The sequence below is a fragment of the Bos taurus genome, chromosome 17 (genome assembly GCF_002263795.3).
Source record: "Bos taurus isolate L1 Dominette 01449 registration number 42190680 breed Hereford chromosome 17, ARS-UCD2.0, whole genome shotgun sequence".
Classification (NCBI taxonomy): domain Eukaryota; kingdom Metazoa; phylum Chordata; class Mammalia; order Artiodactyla; family Bovidae; genus Bos; species Bos taurus.
The window spans coordinates 54661430-54683549 of record NC_037344.1 but is presented as its reverse complement, the minus strand read 5'-3'; the positions used below and the strand labels follow the sequence as shown (position 1 = coordinate 54683549).

Sequence of the window (22120 nt, the reverse complement as noted above, 5' to 3'; positions counted from 1 at the left end):
CTGTGGAGCAATTTGCCAGCCCTGTTCTAGATAAGTCAGGCCAAAACATGAACATATCGAAATACATATAATTTAAGTATAAATAGCTTTCCTTTATGTTTCCTTTATATTATAGTTATAGCATCATATTGATTTAAAAGAAGAAGGGTAAAGGATTATATCATCTATAAATTTTACTTCAGGATTTTAAAGGAGGTATTATAAAATATTTGCTGTTAAAAAGAGGTGCTGGCAGTTGAGTGATTCATAATTTCAAGTGTCAATGACTAGAAAATGATTAAGTTCATTTAGGCTCAGGACTTGTTAAAAATATGCTTTCCTCAGAAGAACTTCCTCTGCTTTTATGGGCACAGATCTCAGCAGCCTCCCTTAAGGGGTAGCAGCTTGTATCAATTAGGAACACATGCAACAACAAATTACAGAAAGCCTGGCTAAATAGTGGTTTAAACAAATTATGGTTTATCTTTCTCTCATAATACATTGATGGCTTAGGTTCAGTAACAGAAGGATGTAAGGACAAGATCTGTATAATTCACCTGACTTCTCCCTCAAAACATGGCTGCCACAGCACCAGCCTTCACAGTTATGTTCCATGGAGGAAAACAGAGGAAGAAATATGGATGAAGGGTAAGACCTATATCTAAGACGTTTGCTCCTTCGAAGAAAAGCTATGAAAAATCTAGATATTATACTCAAAAGCAGAGACATCACTTTGCCAACCAAGGTCTGTCTAGTCAAAGCTATGGGTTTTCCAGTAGTCGTGTATGGATGTTAGACAATAAGGAAGGCTGAGCGCTGAAGAACTGAGACTTTCAAACTTGAGAGTCCCTTGTACAGCAAGGAGATCAAACCAGTCAACCTAAAGGAAATCAACCCTGAGTATTCATTAGAAGGACATATACTGAAGCTGGAGCTCCAATACTTGGCCACCTGATGCAAAGAGCTGACAATGGAAAAGACCTTGATGCTAGGAAAGATTGGATCTCACACAAAGGAAAAGTGGATCTCACACAAAACTGGCAAGTTATAAAAATGCTGCTTATGATTGACATCAGCCAGGTTTTGGACTTTAGCTGGAACACACTGTCTCCCTCCCCCACAAATTCCCTCAGAGCAAAATCAAATTGCTTCATCAGTGCTGACAAAGTCAGGTTCAAGTCAAGCCAGGTTCCTTTCCCACTTGGCTCTCCTTTCCTGTTCTATGCACCAGGCAACATCCTCAACACAAACCCACTCCAGCTCTCTTCTGATATAAAACAAATGACTTGCTTTGATTTATGGGAGGGTAGCGTCCTCCCCCATATATCAGGTGTGGCCTCTGCAGCTCTGAAGGGCTGCCTGTCCCTGCCTGAGCTGACCCCTAGAGTCCTCAGGTTCCAGCTCCTTGCCAAAGAAGTTATGGCATCAGCTCTTGTGACTAAATTCAGAGCTGTATTCCCTTTGGCACCTTTATGTCAGACACTGCTTTTGTGATGCTGAAAGTAATTAGGCTTCAGCCCAATGGGAGACATTACCCAAGCCAGTAGGTGAAGGGGAAGTGCACTGCTACACGAGATGCCCAGCAGGAAGGCATCAGCTTATTAATTATTCTGTGAGGCCAAGCAGGGCCCAGTGGTATCCTTGCCTCCAGTGACCCCTTGAAAGGACAAAGTTCTGGACACTGTGTGGTGGACACAGCAGGAGGGGATCCTGGGAGCTGGGATGGAATTAGACCAAGAGGGTTTTTGTGCTGGGCAGTGAGTGCCATACTCTTTGGAGGATTAGCAAACTAAATCACCTTTTCTAATGTTTCTGACAATCCACATCCCTGTTTCTTTTTTCAATTTTTCTTTGTTCACTTTTTAAAGCATTTTTTTTTCCTTTGATGTGCACCATTTTTAAAGTCTTTATTGAATTTGTTACAATATTATGGGGTTTTTTTTAATGTTTTGGTTTTTTGACCGCAAAGCATGTGGGATTTTAGTTCCCCAACCAGGGATCGAACCTGCACCGTCTGCATTGGAAAGCAAAGTCGTAATCACTGGACCACCAGGGAAGTTCCCTCTTTGTTCACGTTTATTGCCTTTTTCTCATACATTCATATATTCATTCATTCACTCATTCATCAATGTTTATCAAACCGCCGCTTGATGCCAGACAACAGGGGTATGACGGTATCCAAGACAGAGTGGCCCCTGCCCTCAGGGAACCTACAGTCTAGGACTGGAAGCAACCCAGGAAGCATGTTGAGTCCTAGAAGAGGGGAGACAGAAGATAATTTGGACACACACAGAAGGGGCACATAGCAGAGAAAAATGAAGGGACAATTATCCTGCATAAACAGCATTTGAGCTGAGACCTAAAGGATGAATAAGACTCCTGCAAGCAGAAAGGATGGGGCCCAGCACTCCAGGCAGAGGGAACAGCATGTGCAAAGGCAGAGATGAGACACAGCAGTGTGGGTCCATAAAGGCAGCCAGTGTGGATGGAGCACAGAGGACAAGGGAGGTGGGGGTATTTACTTCAGGTTCCAGAGTGCCCTACTTCTCTGAGTACCCCCACTGAGTGTGCTATTTGTTCTTGGCCAGGAACCTAATACAGGGGGATATACTTTAAATTGGAAAGAGGCCATAGAGAAGGCCTCCCTGAGACCTGAGAAAGTCACCTTTAGGCTGAGAAACAGAGAAGGCAAATGGCACCTACTCCAGTACTCTTGCTTGGAAAACCCCATGGACGGAGGAGCCTGGTAGGCTGCAGTCCATGGAGTTGTGAAGAGTCGGACACGACTGAGCAACTTCACTTTCACTTTTCACTTTCATGCATTGGAGGAGGAAATGGCAACCCACTCCAGTGTTCTTGCCTGGAGAATCCCAGGGACAGGGGAGCCTTGTGGGCTGCCATCTCTGGGGTCGCACAGAGTCGGACACGACTGAAGCGACTTAGCAGCAGCAGCAGCAAGCTGAGAAAAAGATAAGCAACTAGGGTGAGGCATTTGGGGGCAGCATATGCAAAGGCCCTGAAGTGAGAAAAGACAGCATTATTTGCGGGGCGGGGGCGGGGGGTGGTGGAGAGAAAGTCTTTTGCAGCTGGAGTGAGAAGACTTAAGGAAGGAATAACATGGGATGAGCCTAGAGGGGTAGGCAGGGGCTAGATCACATAGGGACTTTCAAACCACAGTAAGGGATGAATGCTGTCCAGCAAATGTCTCTAGTTCTTTGTTTTCTGGATCCATGAGGACTGCACTTCCTAGGCCCTTTTGTGAATGGGTAGAGTTGACTATTTTTGGATGGGTATGGGCTCTGGGGGTATTTATGGGTTCTGTAGACTGTCTTGAGTCAATGGGTCATGAGCAGACATGACACACTGGAGCACTCAATTGCCAGGGTGAGACCCTCAGGATCTCATTTTTTTCTACCACAACCCCTGGCAATGTCCAAGATGGGGGCTAACCCATCAGCCTGGCCGCAGGATGAGAGGATTTAAGAGCCCCTAGCCAATCCACAATAGACCATAAATCATGTACGAAAAAGAAGCCTTTGTTGTTTTAAACCACTGAGTTGGGGAGAGGGAGTGTTTGTTACTGCAGCATACCTAACCTCTCCTGACTGATACAGTAAGGATTTGGGAGTTTATTCTAAGTGTAATAGGGAGGCACTGGAGACCACAGTGGGGAAATGGATCAACAGAACTGAGAGATTAGGGGTTACAATGGTGGTAGAGACAGGTTTAGAAAGGCCAGCAGTGCAGCGTGTGGTGGGGAGCACACCTTCCCCTTGTTCAGTGTTCTGGTTAACCCTTTAAGAGAAAGACCACACCTTCTCATCCAGTTCAGCCAACAGCAGTTTCATTGATTTAATCAGGGCCTCGTAGTCCTCCTTAGTTTGCAGCAGGAAACGCAGTTCCAAGTAGTTTTTCTCATTGAGATCCAGGTTCCTGGAGGACTTGATGAGATTCAAAAGCAGGGTGATCTCATCCTGCTCCTCCTGCAGGGTCTTGATTTCCTTGCTGTTGGGAAAGCAGCACATGATTAACTCTGAACCCCTGGCTTTGCCTGGATTGGACACTCCAGGCCCCTTGACCCTGAAAGGACACTCAGAGAGGTACTTCCCAACCCAGAGAGTTGGAAGGAACTCACACAAGGTCTGTAGTCCAGGTCCTGAACTTACATCACCTCTGACCCAGTTCACTGCAACTTCCACTGTTCTGCGCCCTTCTCTGAGTGATACCATTTTTTTCCTCCTCAGAACAATTTGCAGCTGTGCCTGTCAGAACCCATTACCTAGACATGGTGGGAGCCCCCAAGTTTTCTTTTGCCAGCAGCTCACTGGCATCTGTCTGATGTTGCAGACCTTCTTTTCCAGCTTTCCAGCCAATTATCTCTGGTAATGACAGGCAAACCCATCAGACAGGATCTTTCGACTGTGCATCAACACAGAGCTGCACAGGAACCTCTAACCCCCACCAGCTCCTCTACTCGGGGCCTAATGATTTACGAAATTGGCTGACATGAGTCTTCTTTCTCTCCCTTGTCTACTCCGGAGAAGAAAGGGGGTCGAGGACATGGGCAAATGCAGACTTTGAAAAGAAAAGAAGGCTCGGGCAACTGCACAGCAATTGAACAATGTGAAATGGCACAGAGGCCGAATTTCTTGCAAAGTCCTTGCAGCCTATTCCTGCTGTTCAGTGCGATTTGCAGGCTTGCTGCCTCAATGTCCTTTGGAAGCTTGGAGAAATGCAGCATTTCAGGTCCCAACCCAGGACCTACTGAATCAGAATCTGCTTTGCAACAAGATCCTCAGGTGACTTCTATGCACTTTAAAGTTTTGGAAGCACCACTCTAGAACAGTAAAGAACATTCAAGGGCAAAAGGTCTGCAAAGACTTTTCTATTAATGATAAAAAGTAAATATTTTAGGTTTTGTGGGCCAGAGGACCTCTGTTGCATCTACTCAACAGAGCAACCATATGAAACACAACAATGAATAGGTGTGGCTATGTGCCAATAAAACTTCATAAAAACAGGCAGCCAGTAAGACTTGGCTCATTAGCCACTACTGCTCTAAAGCAGCACTGTCCAGTAGATTATTCTGCAGTGATGGAAATGTTCTCTAGTTGCTCTGTCTGATAGCATCCACCAGGCACATGTGGCTACTGAGCACCTGAAATGTGGCTGGTGAAACTGAAGAACTGAATTTCTAATTTTATTAACTGTAACTAATTACCAATGTAAATGGCCACATGCTGCTAGGGACCACCAGAGAGCACACCTAGTTCTAGAGCATCTTGGCTTCTAAACCTGGCCCTTGGGACTTCTCTGCCCCTCTTAAGCCCCTCGTGGGAGGGGTTTTTGTAAAGCTACAGAGAAAAAAGAGAGAGAGCAGGATAATCCATCAAAGACAGGCTTTCAGGGTGTAGTAAGGTCAGAAAAAAAGCAAAACAAAGGTTTGTCCATCTTTAGGCAGGGCTGGGAGTGCAGTGAGGGGAGTGAGGTGCTTCAAAAATTAAGGAGGTCTTCACTTTCAGGGTGGTGTAGGTGCAAGGTCAGCGCTGGGGAAAAACACTTCCTTAAATATTGTACCCTAACCACCTCACTTAGCTCAACCCAGTTTTCCTCCTATTTGGGGGTGTTTATGTCTACTCTTTCACTCCCCTCCCCCGCTTCAGTTCCATCACAGTGAAACCAGATCAAATGGGCTGGGGTAGGGTAGAGTAGGATGCAGAAGAGTAAGAAAGATTCAAGAAAAACTGAAGACACACCAGGAAGCAGGCATTCCCTGATGCCCACACCAAGGACAGACTGTGAATCAAGGTCTCCAGGCACAGAAGTGCAGGCTGTGGACTGCACAGCCCAAGGGAGCACCATCTACTTGAAAACATATCACCGATTTGCTGACTTATTGTACTTTTCTGAGAGACAGTTCAGCTCAGTCGTTCAGTCATGTTCAACTCTTTGCGATCCCATGAACCGAAGCACGCCAGGCCTCCCTGTCCATCACCAACTCCCGGAGTCCACCCAAACCCATGTCCATTGAATCGGTGATGCCATCCAACCATCTCATCCTCTGTCGTCCCCTTCTCCTCCTGCCCCCAGTCCCTCCCAGCATCAGAGTCTTTTCAAATGAGTCAGCTCTTCGCATCAGGTGGCCAAAGTATTGGAGTTTCAGCTTCAACATCAGTCCTTCCAATGAATATTCAGGACTGATTTCCTTTAGGATGGACTGGTTGGATCTCCTTGCAGTCCAAGGGACTCTTAAGAGTCTTCTCCAACACCACAGTTCAAAAGCATCAATTCTTCGGCACTCAGCTTTCTTTATAGTCCAACTCTCACATCCATACATGACCACTGGAAAAACCATAGCCTTGACTAGACAGACCTTTGTTGGCAAAGTAATGTCTCTGCTATTCAATATGCTGTCTAGGTTGGTCATAACTTTCCTTCCAAGGAGTAAGCATCTTTGGTCATGTTTTAACAAAATCTCTTCATAACAATGATGTTTCCAACAGATGGCAGTAAAGAATCTTGAGAAAAGGGTGCCTTTTTCTAATTCACATAGTGATCCCATATTGACTAGCAGTGGCTCTGAGTAAGCAAATCCATGGAAAATCTAAAGAACTCCTCTAGCCTCTGAACTTCGAACATCATCTAACAGTCAAATTTTCTTTCTAACAACAGGCAGTTACTGCCTGTATAAACATTTTACATGTAGTTAAGGAATCACCTTTCCTTGGACAGAATCTAAGAATGCCTGTTTAACGTTTGTTTCTTCAATCCCTGAGAACACCTTTCTGTTGCCCAAGGAAAACTATACATAATTTCTCGGGCAACTCAATTTCAAATATTCAGTCTTGAAGATCCCAAAGGGCCACACAAGCAGGAAACATCCTGTGGGGTATCCACTGCCGGGTGATTTCCCCTTCTCTGGGAACTCCCCACCTTCACTGCTAGAACCGCTGGGGATACCCATAGCTATTTTCCATCCTATAGTTCAACCCCCAGACTACAGCTGATTGGGCCAGAAGCAGACACCAGACCCAAGCTGAGACAATCAGATTCTCCCTCTCCTGAGAATTCTGGGATGGATTCTCAGAATTCTGGAATTGATTAAGGACAGTCTCTCTTTGTGGCCCTTGGTAGCTCAAGAATTGGAGGAAGCCATCTACCACCAGCCACGGCCGAGAATCAAGAGAAGGAAGAACAAAACCCATGTATTGAAAGAAACAGGAACCAGAAATGGCTTCTAGTTTGGGTCCTTCCCTGAAACATGGGTGCTCTGCTCCCCTTGGAGTCCCCAAGACACCCTGAACTCTAAGAATATATCTCCTTTCCTCACTGAAGCTATCCCAGATGGGTCCATGCCCCAGAGGCCACATCAGAAGGCAAGCCCCATGAAACCAAAACCTCAAATTTTCTCTGACCATCACTTACCGCTGGTTCGTGATCTTCTGCTGGGAGCGGAAGTTAAAGGACTTCCGACTGTCCACCATCTTCCGGAACTGCTGCCTCAGCTTCCGAAGCTCCCCCTCAACCAGCTGCTCTTTGGTCTTCTCTGAAGGTTCCTGTGGACTTTCAGGGTCTTTTCTCCTGTGCTTTTTCTGGGTGATACAGGGTGGGTATTAAGCAACAGATTAGGTGACTAGAAAAGCCCACATTTCAACTCAAGGATGGAGGGCAAGAAGGGTGCTTGAGGCAGAGCTAGAGTTGAAAGACCACCCTTGGGTGATGTCAACTGCTTGTGTGTTACATGGAAAACCTGCCCTGGGTTGCTGGGGTGCAGAGGAGACTGGGTCTCATTATTACATACTGAAGAGGTGGCCTTGCTGTGTGACCTTGGGTGAGTCACTTAACATCTCTGAGTCTCCAGTCTTTCATCTATAAAATGGGTGCACACAGATTTGCTGTCAAGATCCCATAAGCTAATATGTATTTAGTGGACAACACAATGCCTAACCCCACAGTAAACCCTCTATATATAGGAGCTATTATTACCCACCGTTGGCATCTTGAAGGAATTGTGCTTTTCCTCTGTTCAGACACCGTACCCAAGGGAGCTCAAAGCCAGCAAGTGCTCCTTTCTCTCTCTGCAATGCCCTGTCCACAGTGGCAAAACAAAGAAAACTTGTGAGCCACCCCTGCTGGTGGTGCTGGACCCAGCAGCACCCTCTCCCTCCTCCCACAGTTTGGCACCAGAGGAGGACACGACAGATGGCTGCCCGGGTGTGAGAAGAGGCCTTTTTTTTTTTTTTTTTTTTAAGCAATGTTTTCCTGAAACCTGTTCCTCTCACAATTTATTATTAGGAGCCAGGCAGATGGTTCTGGCATGTTGGTTACCCCCTTGCTCCCTGTGTTCCCAAAGAAGAGGGGCGAAATGGCATCAAGGCAGTGTGTCCTCTGATGGGGTTACATTGAAATTCACCCAGCTTCAGCTGTGAGGACAACCCTCCCTTGCTTTTAAAAGCAGGAGCCAGTGGTACGGAGAGGCATTAGGTATTCAGAGGCGGGAACAATGCTAATACTACGAGCCCATAGGGCTGTAAGATCCACTGCACCCCAACTTCCAGACTTCAGGAACTAAATTCCTAAACTAGAAACTCTGAGCTCTGCCACCCACTGAAGGTTCCTACAGTGCAGTGGTTTAAAGCATTGCTGTATCAACCATCAAATCTCAGCAAAAATTCCTCCGTGGCCACTTGTTAATTTGGACAAGTCATTTCAGTTTTCTGGGCCTTGGTTTCCTCATCTGGGAAACAGGAGAAATTCTAGAAGCCATTTCAGGTTGTTCAGCATGTAAAGCACTAAACCAGGCACAAAGTAAGAACGCAGTAAATGATACCTGTTATGATATGATGTGATATGGGTCTTTTCATATGATGACAGTTCAGCATAAAAAATACTTATGTGGGCTTATGGGGCATCCAGCATTCCTCTGTCTCCTGTAGCAATACCTGGAATTTCCAGTAGGAAGCCACACCCTCCCTCACTCCTGGTCATTTCCGGATTGGAACCTGTGACTCTGGATGGGCCGATCATAGTGCCAGAACCCTGGCCAATCTGCATAATCTCAGGGCCCTGGCCTCAGTGATCAATTCCATGATAAGTCCATGACCCCAAGCAGAGTAAATGGTGGAATTTAAGCTTGCACATTCAGGAAGAGAGAAATTCTGTTTCCCGCTGCACTTTAACCTATGTGAATGAGGTTGCGAGTGGCTGGCAACCATCTTGCCTCTTCAGGGAGCCTAAGAATAAAGCTATCTTGGAGGACAGAAGACAAACTCAAGAGAAATTTAACCTTGGGGGAATCATCTGAGGCCCTGGATATAGCCAAGCCTGAAGATACTCTGGGTCATGTCCAATTACATGAATCAGCATATTCACTTAAAGTAATCCAAGATGAGTTTTCTGTTGCTTGCAACCAAGTGAGTTCTCATGCCTGAAGTAACTAAATCTCTTCAGCACACAAACTAAGAGGCTGCTGCTGCTGCTGCTGCTAAGTCACTTCAGTCATGTCCAACTCTGTGTGACCCCATAGATGGCAGCCCACCAGGCTCCTCATCCCTGGGATTCTCCAGGCAAGGACACTGGAGTGGGTTGCCATTTCCTTTTCCAAAACTAAGAGGCTACTGTGTGCTAAAAACACTGTAGGGAATTGAGGTGGAAGTCAACCTTCAAGGTGCTATGAACCCTGCCCTAGGTAAAATAGTGGGAAAAGGTGCACAAAGAAGATGATTTTCAATTTGGGTTTTGAAGGATTAATATGAGTTCACCATGCAGAGAAGAAAAGTGGGGAAGAAATTGGGGGTAAAGAGAACTGTCTGGGCAAAGGCTGAGCAGCAAGTTAATAAAAGGAGTGTTCAGAGACAGGTGTGTGCTCTAGTATAGATCGCAGCACCCACTGGGAATAGCCAAGAGGTTTGGAAAAGCCAGGATGTTCCTTAAAAGCAGGGGTGTAATATCAGCCTTTAAGAGATGAGACAATTGTCTCCCAACAACGACTTCTCCTTCATGAAGAATTGTTGCCACTGTAGCTGCCTGACCAGGGCTTATACTTCCCAACTCCTCCTGAATCCATGCAGGCCTATGAATTCTCACCCATGGGATGTGAGCACAGAGATGTGTCCCTTCCAGACCATGACTTTAACAAGTGGATGTGACATTTCCATCTTCTCTCCCCAACTCTGACATTTATGGGAAGTGCAACCACAGACGGGCAGAGCCACAAGACAGGTCCCCTAAACCAACTTCTGGAAGAAGTCACCTGCCAACCATGAACATCCTCATTGGACTGTTACCAAAAAAAGAAATTAATTTCTATTATGTTAAGCCAATGAAATGTGGGAATGTTATAGCTAGCATGACTCTTAGAACAGCCTAAGTTCTTCTTAACAGGACTCATTTTGTCCTTCCTCAATGTGCCCAGTTCTAGAGGATGAATCATGATTGGTTCCCACTAATCCTAGTAACCCTATTTCCCTTTGTCAATGATTGGTCAAAAGATGAGCATGTGACCCAGATCTGGCCAATGAGACTTCAGAAAAAGTCTATTCCTATTCCTTTATGACAAAAAGAGCTTGTCCATATTCCCTTTTCTTTTGCTTTTGGAAATTATTGTGAAAGAATGATAGTTGGTGCTGGAGCAACCATCCTGTGACCATGAGGAGAAATATCACTGTCACACTAAAGAGAGAGAAGAAGAAATATGCGGGGAAATTTAGGTCCTCACTGACACTGTTTGCCACTGCCCCATTCTTAGAACAGCCTACCTCTTGGCTTCTTGTTAAGTGAAATAGTTAAGTGTGACTACTGTTTAAGGTACCCTTATCGAGTATTTTCTTCACTGCAGCCGACAGCATTCCTGCCTTACATGACCCACTACCTTGAAAATTATTCTCTAGCTGCTGGGTGACAGGACAGTAGTGACTGAGACTATAGGACCTTTGACATTTCCCTAATATGTTCTAGGGGGTTTCTAGAGGGTTTGGAGACTAACCGAATTTTGGTAAATCACAGCTGAAGGAAAACATCTATTTGTGGAAAATTTCCACATACAGGGAAGTAGAGTAAAGACTAAAGTTCTATAGCTTGGTTATTTCTGGAACAGCTCTCAAGGTAGGCCTAGAGGCTATAGCAGGATTTATTAGACTGAAAAGATTTGGCCAAAGGACACTCACTTTAGATCAGATCAGATCAGGTCAGATCAGTTGCTCAGTCATGTCTGATCTTCGAGACCCCATGAATCGCAGCACGCCAGGCCTCCCTGACCATTACCAACTCCCGGAGTTCACTAAGACTCACGTCCATTGAGTCAGTGATGCCATCCAGCCATCTCATCCTCTGTCCCCTTCTCCTCTTGCCCCCAATCCCTCCCAGCATCAGAGTCTTTTCCAATGAGTCAACTCTTCACATGAGGTGGCCAAAGTACTGGAGTTTCAGCTTTAGCATCATTCCTTCCAAAGAAATCCCAGGGCTGATCTCCTTCAGAATGGACTGGTTGGATCTCCTTGCAGTCCAAGGGACTCTCAGGAGTCTTCTCCAACACCACAGTTCAAAAGCATCAATTCTTCGACGCTCAGCCTTCTTCACAGTCCAACTCTCACATCCATACATGACCACAGGAAAAACCATAGCCTTGACTAGACGAACCTTTGTTGGCAAAGTAATGTCTCTGCTTTTGAATATGCTATCTAGGTTGGTCATAACTTTTCTTGCAAGCAGTAAGCGTCTTCTAATTTCATGGCTGCAGTCACCATCTGCAGTGATTTTGGAGCCCAGAAAAATAAAGTCTGACACTGTTTCCACTGTTTCCCCATCTATTTCCCATGAAGTGATGGGACTGGATGCCATGATCTTCATTTTCTGAATGTTAAGCTCTAAGCCAACTTTTTCACTCTACACTTAAGAGGCTTTTTAGTTCCTCTTCACTTTCTGCCATAAGGGTGGTGTCATCTGCATATCTGAGGTTATTGATATTTCTCCCGGCAATCTTGATTCCAGCTTGTGTTTCTTCCAGTCCAGCGTTTCTCATGATGTACTCTGCATATAAGTTAAATAAACAGGGTGATGATACACAGCCTTGACATACTCCTTTTCCTATTTGGAAGCAGTCTGTTGTTCCATGTCCAGTTCTAACTGTTGCTTCCTGACCTGCATACAGGTTTCTCAAGAGGCAGGTCAGGTGGTCTGGTATTCCTATCTCTTTCAGAATTTTCCACAGTTTATTGTGACCCACACAGTCAAAGGCTTTGGCTAGTCAATAAAGCAGAAATAGATGTTTTTCTGGAACTCTCTGCTTTTTCCATGATCCAGCGGATGTTGGCAATTTGATCTCTGGTTCCTCTGCCAGCTTGAACATCAGGAAGTTCACGGTTCACATATTGCTGAAGCCTGGCTTGGAGAATTTTGAGCATTACTTTACTAGCGTGTGAGATGAGTGCAATTGTGCAGTAGTTTGAGCATTCTTTGGCATTGCCTTTCTTTGGGATTGGAATGAAAACTCACCTTTTCCAGTCCTGTGGCCACTGCTGAGTTTTCCAAATTTGCTGACATATTGAGTGCAGCATTTTCACAGCATCATCTTTCAGGATTTGGAATAGCTCAACTGGAATTCTATCACCTCCACTAGCTTTGTTCGTAGTGATGCTTTCTAAGGCCCACTGGACTTCACATTCAGGATGTCTGGCTCTAGGTCAGTGATCACACCATCGTGATTATCTGGGTCGTGAAGATCTTTTTTGTACAGTTCTTCCGTGTATTCTTGCCATCTCTTCCTAATATCTTCTGCTTCTGTTAGGTCCATACCATTTCTGTCCTTTATCGAGCCCATCTTTGCATGAAATGTTCCTTTGGTATCTCTGATTTTCTTGAAGAGATCTCTAGTCTTTCCCATTCTGTTGTTTTCCTCTATTTCTTTGCATTGATCGCTGAAGAAGGCTTTCTTATCTCTCCTTGCTATTCTTTGGAACTCTGCATTCAGATGTTTATATCTTTCCTTTCCTCCTTTGCTTTTCGCTTCTCTTCTTTTCACAGCTCTTTGTAAGGCCTCCCCAGACAGCCATTTTGCTTTTTGCATTTCTTTTCCATGGGGATGGTCTTGATCCCTGTCTCCTGTACAATGTCACGAACCTCATTCCATAGCTCATCAGGCACTCTATCTATCAGATCTTAAATCTATTTCTCACTTCCACTGTATAATCATAAGGGATTTGATTTAGGTCATACCTGAATGGTCTAGTGGTTTTCCTTACTTTCTTCAATTTAAGTCTGAATTTGGCAATAAGGAGTTCATGGTCTGAGCCACAGTCAGCTCTTGGTCTTGTTTTTGCTGACTGTATAGAGCTTCTCCACCTTTGGCTGCAAAGAATATAATCAATCTGATTTCGGTGTTGACCATCTGGTAATGTCCATGTATAGAGTCTTCTCTTGTCTTGTTGGAAGAGGGTGTTTGCTATGACCAGTGCATTTTCTTGGCAAAACTCTATTAGTCTTTGCCCTGCTTCATTCCGTATTCCAAGGCCAAATTTGCCTGTTACTCCAGGTGTTTCTTGACTTCCTACTTTTGCATTCCAGTCCCCTATAATGAAAAGGACATCTTTTTTGGGTGTTAGTTCTAAAACGTCTTGTAGGTCTTCACAGAACCGTTTAACTTCAGCTTCTTCAGCGTTACTGGTTGGGGCATAGACTTGGATTACTGTGATACTGAATGGTTTGCCTTGGAAACAAACAGAGATCATCCTGTTGTTTTTGAGATTGCATCTAAGTACTGCATTTTGGACTCTTTTGTTGACCATGATGGCTACTCCATTTCTTCTGAGGGATTCCTGCCCGCAATAGTAGATATAATGGTCATCTGAGTTAAATTCACCCATTCCAGTCCATTTCAGTTCACTGATTCCTAGAATGTCGACATTCACTCTTGCCATGTCTTGTTTGACCACTTCCAATTTGCCTTGATTCATGGACCTGACATTCCAGGTTCCTATGCAATATTGCTCTTTACAGCATCGCACCTTGCTTCTATCGCCAGTCACATCCACAGCTGGGTATTCTTTTTGCTTTGGCTCCATCCCATCATTCTTTCTGGAGTTATTTCTCCACTGATCTCCAGTAGCATATTGGGCACCTACTGACCTGGGGAGTTTCTCTTTCAGTATCCTATCATTTTGCCTTTTCATACTGTTCATGGGGTTCTCAGGGCAAGAATACTGAAGTGATTTGCTATTCCCTTCTCCAGTGGACCACATTCTGTCAGATCTCTCCACCATGACCCGCCCATCTTGGGTTGCCCCACGGGCATGGCTTAGTTTCATTGAGTTAGACAAGGCTGTGGTCCTAGTGTGATTAGATTGACTAGTTTTCTGTGAGTATGGTTTCAGTTTAGGACCTCTTTAAATTATAGAATTTTGTACAGCTCCAATTTCATATGGTCCAGGAGCTTTTCTATATCTAAAGACTTTTGATCCTAAGTGGATCTGTAATGCACCTTTCTAAAAGTATGATTAAAAAATATCTGACATTCACTGACAATGTGATTTCTCTCTCTGATCTTCAGTCTTCTCATCTGTCAAATGGAGATACTCATCCACATGCTCAGTACAAAATAATGTATATAAAGCTCTTTGCGCAGAGCCTAGCACATAATAGCTGCCTGATGAAGGTACTTGTCTGTGAATCACGATTTTTAAGTATCAGTTTATCTTGCCCTTGAGCTAATTGGCTGTGTTGTGTGTTTTCCCCCAAGAACTGGAGACTCCATCAACTTCTACCTTTTTGCTGATACACACACACACACACACACACACACACACACACACACAGAACCAGGCTCCTCCTGGGACACTGGCTTTTCTCCAGCTTCTAGACGCCAACACAGACCTTTCTGTGCCCTCTGGGCTGGACCCATTCTGTTCCCTGGGAAGAGATCCACCCTCATTCACACAGCTTGGACTTCAGAGAGCCCTGCAGGGTGTCCTGGCCCCTGGCACACCACCCTCTTGGTCAGGGCTCTCAAACTCAAGGCCCAAGGAGCAAATTCAACCTCCTTCAGTTCAGGTTAGCAGGCAGTGTTTTTAAATGTGAATGTGGGTCATGCTCTCTCTCTCCTGGCTACAGGCTCTAATCCTCCCCCTTGCCTAACTCCTCCTCCCCTCAATTCCCACATTTCCTGTATTGGGAGCCAGCAAGAATTTGAGAATGCAGTTCTTGGGAGGAATCTCAACGCTGCCCATGCAATGGAAAGTGTTAGCAAATCCAGAGGTCTGGGTCAAGGAGCATCATGAAAGTGCCTCCAGCTCCCTGGACCTCAGTCTACCCACTACAGTATCTGTAATCCTGGGCACATGATTAGCTCTTAGCAAATACTATTGGAATGAATGAAGTCTCCTAGTGGGTGGAGACTTTATTGTCTAATATTTAATTAGCTGAGGTAGAGGGGGCAGACTCCTCCTCTGTTGCTGAATTTTAACAATCTGCCCTTAAAAGAAAATCCTGACACCACCCCCAGCCCCAAAAGGGCTCTGCAGGGCCCCTCGGACAGTCTACTATGTGGATTATAAATGCCAAGTCTGAGAGAGAAGGATCCTACCAAAATTAAGTCAAGGCTGCATAACCTGGTGGAATGTTAAAACATATGCTTGCAACACTAAGTGGGGTGCAGAACACAAATTTTTTAAAATTGGGACAGTTTCGGGGGTGGAGTGAAAGTTTCTTGGGCTTTCTTGGAGTTATTTTACACACTGTAATTTATTTACGTTTAATTGAGGGGGGCCAGGATATTTTCCAAATTTAGGGGCAGCTAAACCTCTGAAGTCGGGGGCCAGGGGCAGCCACCAGGTATCTGGTTTCCCCAGCAGGGAGCGCTGTGACGCAGCAGGCGCGGCTGCAAGCGCAGAGAAACTCACCAGCGGCGGCCCTCAGGACCGCTCCCACTGCGTGTCCGACGTCGGCCACAGCTGCGTGTCGGACGGCTCTGGGAGAACTGCTAGCTGCACCGCTGCGCCGGGCCGCGCCGACCCCCAGCCCCAGGTCCGGGCGTTCTCGGACCCCTGGAACGGCGCCTTTGTGACTCGCACAGACGGACGTTCTCCCCTGGAAGATGCTGGGAGGGTGCAGGGCCCTTAAGTGAGAAGCAGAACAGCAGATCAGAGGAAGGGGATTTTGGGGGAGGGCAAGAAGGGTAGCGACACTCTCCTCGGAGACACCCCTTACAGACTAACTGAACCCTCACAGCACTACTTGACTCAGTGACCGCTATCCTTCCGTGACTTGGCCACTCACACCGCCATTCAAGCTCCAATGTGCTCTTATTCACACGAATCTTCTCCCGCCTCGCATTCGACGTCCTTACAGCAATCCTACTGGGTGCATACTTTACATACACAAACGCAAAGGAACCCAGATCTTCCTGCTTTGAAAACAAATACCCACAGGTGCAGGGGAATTTGTCCGTCAATTTTCTTAAGGAGCACCCACCCTCATCCTCTGTGAGCTTAACATGGGGCACCCCAGTCTGATCCTGTTTACCTATGACCAGCACCATAGGTGGTCAGCATTTTTCACGGGCCTAACTGCGTTTGATTGTTTAAAGATAAACATTTCTTCATACAAATAGCCCTGAAATACAAGCCAACCACTTCCTCTGAGGCTAAACTCAAGAAGCAGCCACATTGCTGAAGGGAACCGATTACTGGTTTTAGCGTAATTTTGATGCCTGTGATTTCCACCTTACCTCCAGCCACCTGAATGAATGGTAGCTCAGTCTCATTTAGCTCTCCATTCTCTTATCCCTAAACTCTTGGGACAAGATGTGTTTTAGAAGTTACTATGTTTGGGGTTTCAGAAAGGTGCTTTGGTGCACAAGGAAGCATGTTGCCTCTGATGTTGCTGGCAACCATGTAACCGTGAGTGAAGTTAGTGGGACAGTGTGTATTACAAATGAGATTTGGGCAACATGTCAAAGTCTAACACACTGACATTTCTGCAAGAAAACATGAATAAGAAGTAGAATAAATAAAGATCATAAGCAGCTTCATGTTAGGCCTTGATGACTCACACAATGTGTTTGGGGACAAGTGTTACCAGTCTCATTTTACAGATGAGGAATCTGAGGCTTCCAGAAACAGAGTTACTTTTACAGTTGGTGGAGGATCCAGGATTTGAACCCAGAGCTGTCTCTAGAGACTCATGCTTCATCACAATTCTGATTGAATCCACAGCTCCAAGCCTGAGAAGTTCTGGTAGCTGGTATCTACCATCTCTCTGATATTTAAAGGGCTGCTCTAGCCCTCGGCTCCATATATAGCCCAATGACTCATAATTTCAAGTGTCAACGACTGAAAAATGATTAAGTTCAATTAGGTTCAGGACTTGTTAAAAATAGGCTTTCCTCAGAAGAATTTACTCTCTCTGCCTTTATGGGCACAGATTTCAGCAGCCTCCATGCAGAGAAGTGCAAGGCTTTTTAAATTAGAACACGCCAGAATCAATTCTGCTAAAGGGATCTTCAGCTCCATCAGCGGGGCTTGGAGCAGAGTGAGATGCCAACTTGCCAAAATGATGAGCCAGCGGTGAGAAGTGTTGGCGAGAGCAGCATCTACAGAATGGAGGAGGAAATTTAGAATCAGGCTGCAGAGGGGCTAGGCAAAGGCATTTGGCCACGGACCAGGAAGCTGATTGTCCAAATGACTCTTTGACAAGGGATCAGAAACCCACCTGAAATAACTCAAAATGATTTTTTTTTTCTCTCCAGCATCTGTTCCCCTTCCTCCCTCCAAAAAGATCCCAATTTGTTCAGGTAACCATCCCTCTCCCATTCAGCCTATGTGGCCAGGAGAAATTGATTTTCGCACACATCTCCAGGATCACTCTCAATTACTCTTAGCCCATCACAGCTATCCCATCCTCCTTGCCAATGATTGGACCTGGAAGCTAATTTTAAGCCAGTTTGTGCATAGCATTCTCCTGGAGATTGCAACTGGCCCAGGAATCGGCACATAACTGACAGTGGCCGAGTCAGACAGAAAGGAAGAACTTACAGGCCAGGGCTGGAGAGGAGATGCTTTTTTTCTAGCTCCACAGATGGGAACAAGGAAGCATGTTGCCCTGCTGTTGCTGGCAGCCCTTCTGTAACCATAAGGGAAGGAAATGTGAGATCAAAGCCAACACGTTATACAGGGGGGAGCCTAAAGAGAATTGCAGAACAGTATAACTGGAACTCCAATCATACCATACCTGAAATCTACCTTGGTTCCACACTTCGTGTTTTTGGTGGGTTGTTTTCTTTTTTTTGGCCATCCCACAAGGCATGTGTGATCTTAGTTCCCTAACCAAGGATCAAACCTGTGCCCCCTGTCCTGGGAACTCAAAGTCTTAACCACTGGACCACCAGGGAAGAGCCACACTTCTTGTTAAAGAAGTTAACACATTTTTTTTTAATTGTTTAAGCCAATCCAGATTTCTATTTCTTCTAGCCAAAAGTATACTAAATTATATGAATATCATGGTTATTGCATATAAACCGAAGGCAGATCCCCACGAGGAATAAGAATCAAGAACTAGAAAGCTGTCAGAAATCAAAATAGCTTCTCTCTCCAGCTCTCTCTCTCTTTTGAATCACCTGATCTCTCAACTTGGTCTTATTTTTAAAGACAAATTTTTCCTCCCCTCAGGTTGCTTCTTATGAATTCCCATTTTAAAGTCCACATTAAAATAAATCAAGGTCTTCTTAATTTCAGCTTCCCAGAAAAGAGAACCCAAATCCAAACCCAGTCTGGATTTGCTGTCCACTGCTGTGGCCAGGGAGCCACCATCAGGTGACACAACTGTCCTTCCACAAGGACTGTGAAAATGATTCTCAAAACAGGTGAGGGCGCAGTCATATAGTGGAGAGAACTCTGGACCAGGGGTTATGATATCCAGATTCTAGTCCTAGCTCTGCCACTGAAGTGTGGTGTGCTCTTAGGAAAGTCAGTTGACCTCTCTGAGCCTTAATTTCTTCAGCCTGCCAGGGCCAAGTTGAGAATTTTAAAGCCTGAAAAGACTGTAAAATATTTTCATCCCACTTACAGCATTGAAAATAAAAACAGTACTAATCCATAAGATAAGGGTCAAGTAGTCTGATAGGATTCTGACTTCTGCCATGATGCTTTTTCAAATAAAATGATGAGTCGTTTTGGGGAAAAGTAATTTGGGTGTCCCTGCTTTACTGGTGCCCTTGGTACTGCTTTCATTTGTCTCTGGGTAACTCAGCAAAGGGTACCCCCTCCAGCCCAGCACTGCTGAGCAGCCTAATGGCCTTGTTAGCAGCATGTGGCGTCACCCAGCCCTGCCTTCTGCTGTGACGGACTGGACAAGAACCCCTCGCCCAAGTTAGACAGAATTTAGACCCAAAAAAGTCCCTGGGAAACAAAAGACTGATGAATAGGTATGGGGTGCCAGAGCCAGGAGACTGTGTGAAGTCAGGGCTGGGGCAGCCAGTTTTTCCCAAGTGTATGTACTTCTTGCAAAGAGTCGGACATGACTGAAGTGACTTAGCGTGCGTGTGCACATGCACCTGCACTCACACGCACGCACACACATGCACTGATCAGAGGCTGATACACACAAAGCCCTTCCCTCACTTGCTGATAAAATCCTGATTTGTATTCCAGAATTGAGTACGGAACACTGAACATACAGAAGGTGAGCCCACTGAAATCTTGGGGGCAGCCAGTGAGATGTGAGGGAGAGTCCACTGGGAAGTTTGGGACAGATCCAAATGCCAGCTGAACCTCCACTGCACAGAGGTGTGAGCTGAAGTGCCGGGCCCAGGGGTAGAGGGATCTGAACTATATTCCTGCTGCAGAGCTGTAAACCCACCCGAGACTCCACGGACTGCCTAATTGCCTGTAATAATCTCCATGTCTGCACATACCAGCTGCTGTCATTTGCAGTCAGAAACATCATCTACCAAGAGATTGGGCATTATTGGTATTTAAAAGCTTCAAATTATTCTCTAATGGCATCCAGAACTGCCCCACTCCTGGCCTCCCTTTCACTGAAGCCAGAGTTGCCGATTATTATCTCAGTGGCAGACTTCTGAGATAAGGAATCTGTACACCCTACAGAAAGTAATGCAGTCTCATACAGCAAGAGTGATAAACATGTTTATACTCTTCAACCCAGGAAACCTAAACCTGGAGATTCATCCTAAGAAAATAAGCCAATGGCAAAAAAAAAAAAAAAAGTTTAAAGAAAAATCCATAGACACAAAGATGCTTATTGTAACATTATCTCTACAGGAGAATGAACCTGTGCTTTTGGGGTCAGAATCCAGGCTCTTTGGTGAAGGAGAGTTGGAGCAGTGATAACTGGAGGGGACTCAAGAGGCTTCTGGAGTGCTGGGAAAAATCTGTTTCTTGATCTGGTTACATGGAACCTTGTGAAAATTCATCAAGCTGTGCACTTCTGACATGTCCCTTTTATATATGTATGAAAGTGAAAGTTGCTCAATCTTGTCCAAGCCTTTGTGACCCCATGGACTATACAGCCCACAGAATTCTCCAGGCCAGAATACTGGAGAGGGTAGCCTTTCCCTTCTCCAAGGGATCTTCCCAACCCAGGGATTGAACTGAGATCTCCTGCATTGCAGGCAGATTCTTTACCACCTGAGTTATCAGGGAAGTTCTGTGAAAGTCACTCAGTCGTGTCTGACTCTTTGCAACCCTATGGGCTGTACAGTCCATGGAATTCTCCAGGCCAGAATACTGGAGTGGGTAGTCTTTCCCTTCTCCAGGGGATCTTCCCAACCCAGGGATCAAACCCACGTCTCCCGCATTGCAGGCAGAGTCTTTACCAGCTAAGCCACAAGGGAAGCCCAAGAATACTGGAATGGGTAGCCTATCCCTTCTCCATCAGATCTTCCTGACCCAGGAATCGAATCAGGGTCTCCTGCATTGTAGGCCGATTCTTTACCAACTGAGCTATCACGGAAGCCCCAATATATATGTATGCTGCACTTCAATGGGCTTCCCTGATGGCTTAGCGGGTAAAGAATCCGCCTGCAATGCAGGAGACACAGGAGATTTGGGTTCAATCGATCACTGGTTGGGAAGATCCCCTGGAGGAGGAAATGGCAATCTACTCCAGTATTCTTGCCTGAAAAATCCCACAGAAAGAGGAGCTTGGCGGGCTACAATCCAAGGGTTGCAGAGTCAGACATGACTGAGCACACACACACACACACATACATACATACATACATACATACATAAACACTTCAATAAAACAGCTCTCTACAGAGAAGAACAACAGGAGGATTTTTTCGGGGTAGGGGGAGGTGGTGACCACACTAGTTCCTTGTCTGGCTTTTTCCTGCCTTTCTGTAGTAATGGTTTCCCTCTGATGCTAATCTCTCAGGGCTTCTCCCTCCCTTCTCCGATCCCCTGACCCTGAACACTCTGACAGTAGTCCCTTCTTTAAAGCCCCTTGAGCATTTGAACCGGTTTCAGTTTTCTTGCAGGACTCTGTTGCAGGCCGCCCGCCCCATCCCCTGTGACAAGCAAGTGACCTTCCTGGATTCAATGCTGCAGAAACTGCCCTCCAGAGAGGATGGGAACCAGCCCGGGAGTGAAGCCAGCATTAATTTCAATTTGGCACCAGGAGCCGTGCCAAACCTTTCTATCTTTTTGAAAAAGTGAATAACTGGACTCTCCCTGCTTCCCATATGTGCTCTCATCCTCTCCCTGCCATGGTCCCACCCCCGTGGGCGAGGCACTGAACAGGTAGAAGGCATGCTGAGCTAGGAGAGAGACAGAGAGGGAAAGAGGACACTGGATGCCACTACATTACGCTGGTGCCCCAGCAGCATACGCACCCAGCATGTCTCTCAGCCGCTCTAAGGAAAGATCGTCTCTGTCTGGTCTCGTCTTCATGGGGAAACTGAAGCTTCACTGTGCGAGACACTGACGTTTATTTCCCCTATATCTACTCTTTCTCCTTCTTTCCATTTCTTTTTTTTTTTTTTACAAGTTTTTATTTATTTATTTTTGGCTGTGCTGGGTCTTCGTTGGCTTTCTCTAATTGCAGTGAGCAGAAGCTACTCTCTACTTACGGTGCTCAGTAGTTGTGGCACACGGGCTTAGTTGCCCCAAGGAATGCATGTGGAATCATCCCG

The 22120-nt window shown here is 45.7% G+C and overlaps 1 protein-coding gene across 1 annotated transcript in view; it reads right to left on the bottom strand.

Moving 5' to 3' along the window:
* The window catches only part of CCDC63 (coiled-coil domain containing 63), a 37977-nt gene extending 21999 nt beyond the window's left edge, over positions 1–15978 (bottom strand). Inside the window, 4 exon segments of the mRNA NM_001075763.2 lie at positions 3795–3984; positions 7405–7571; positions 7970–8067; positions 15870–15978. Coding sequence (NP_001069231.1) covers positions 3795–3984; positions 7405–7571; positions 7970–7978 — 366 coding nt within the window. The 5' untranslated portion in view covers positions 7979–8067; positions 15870–15978.
* Between the last annotated feature and the right edge of the window lie 6142 nt (positions 15979–22120).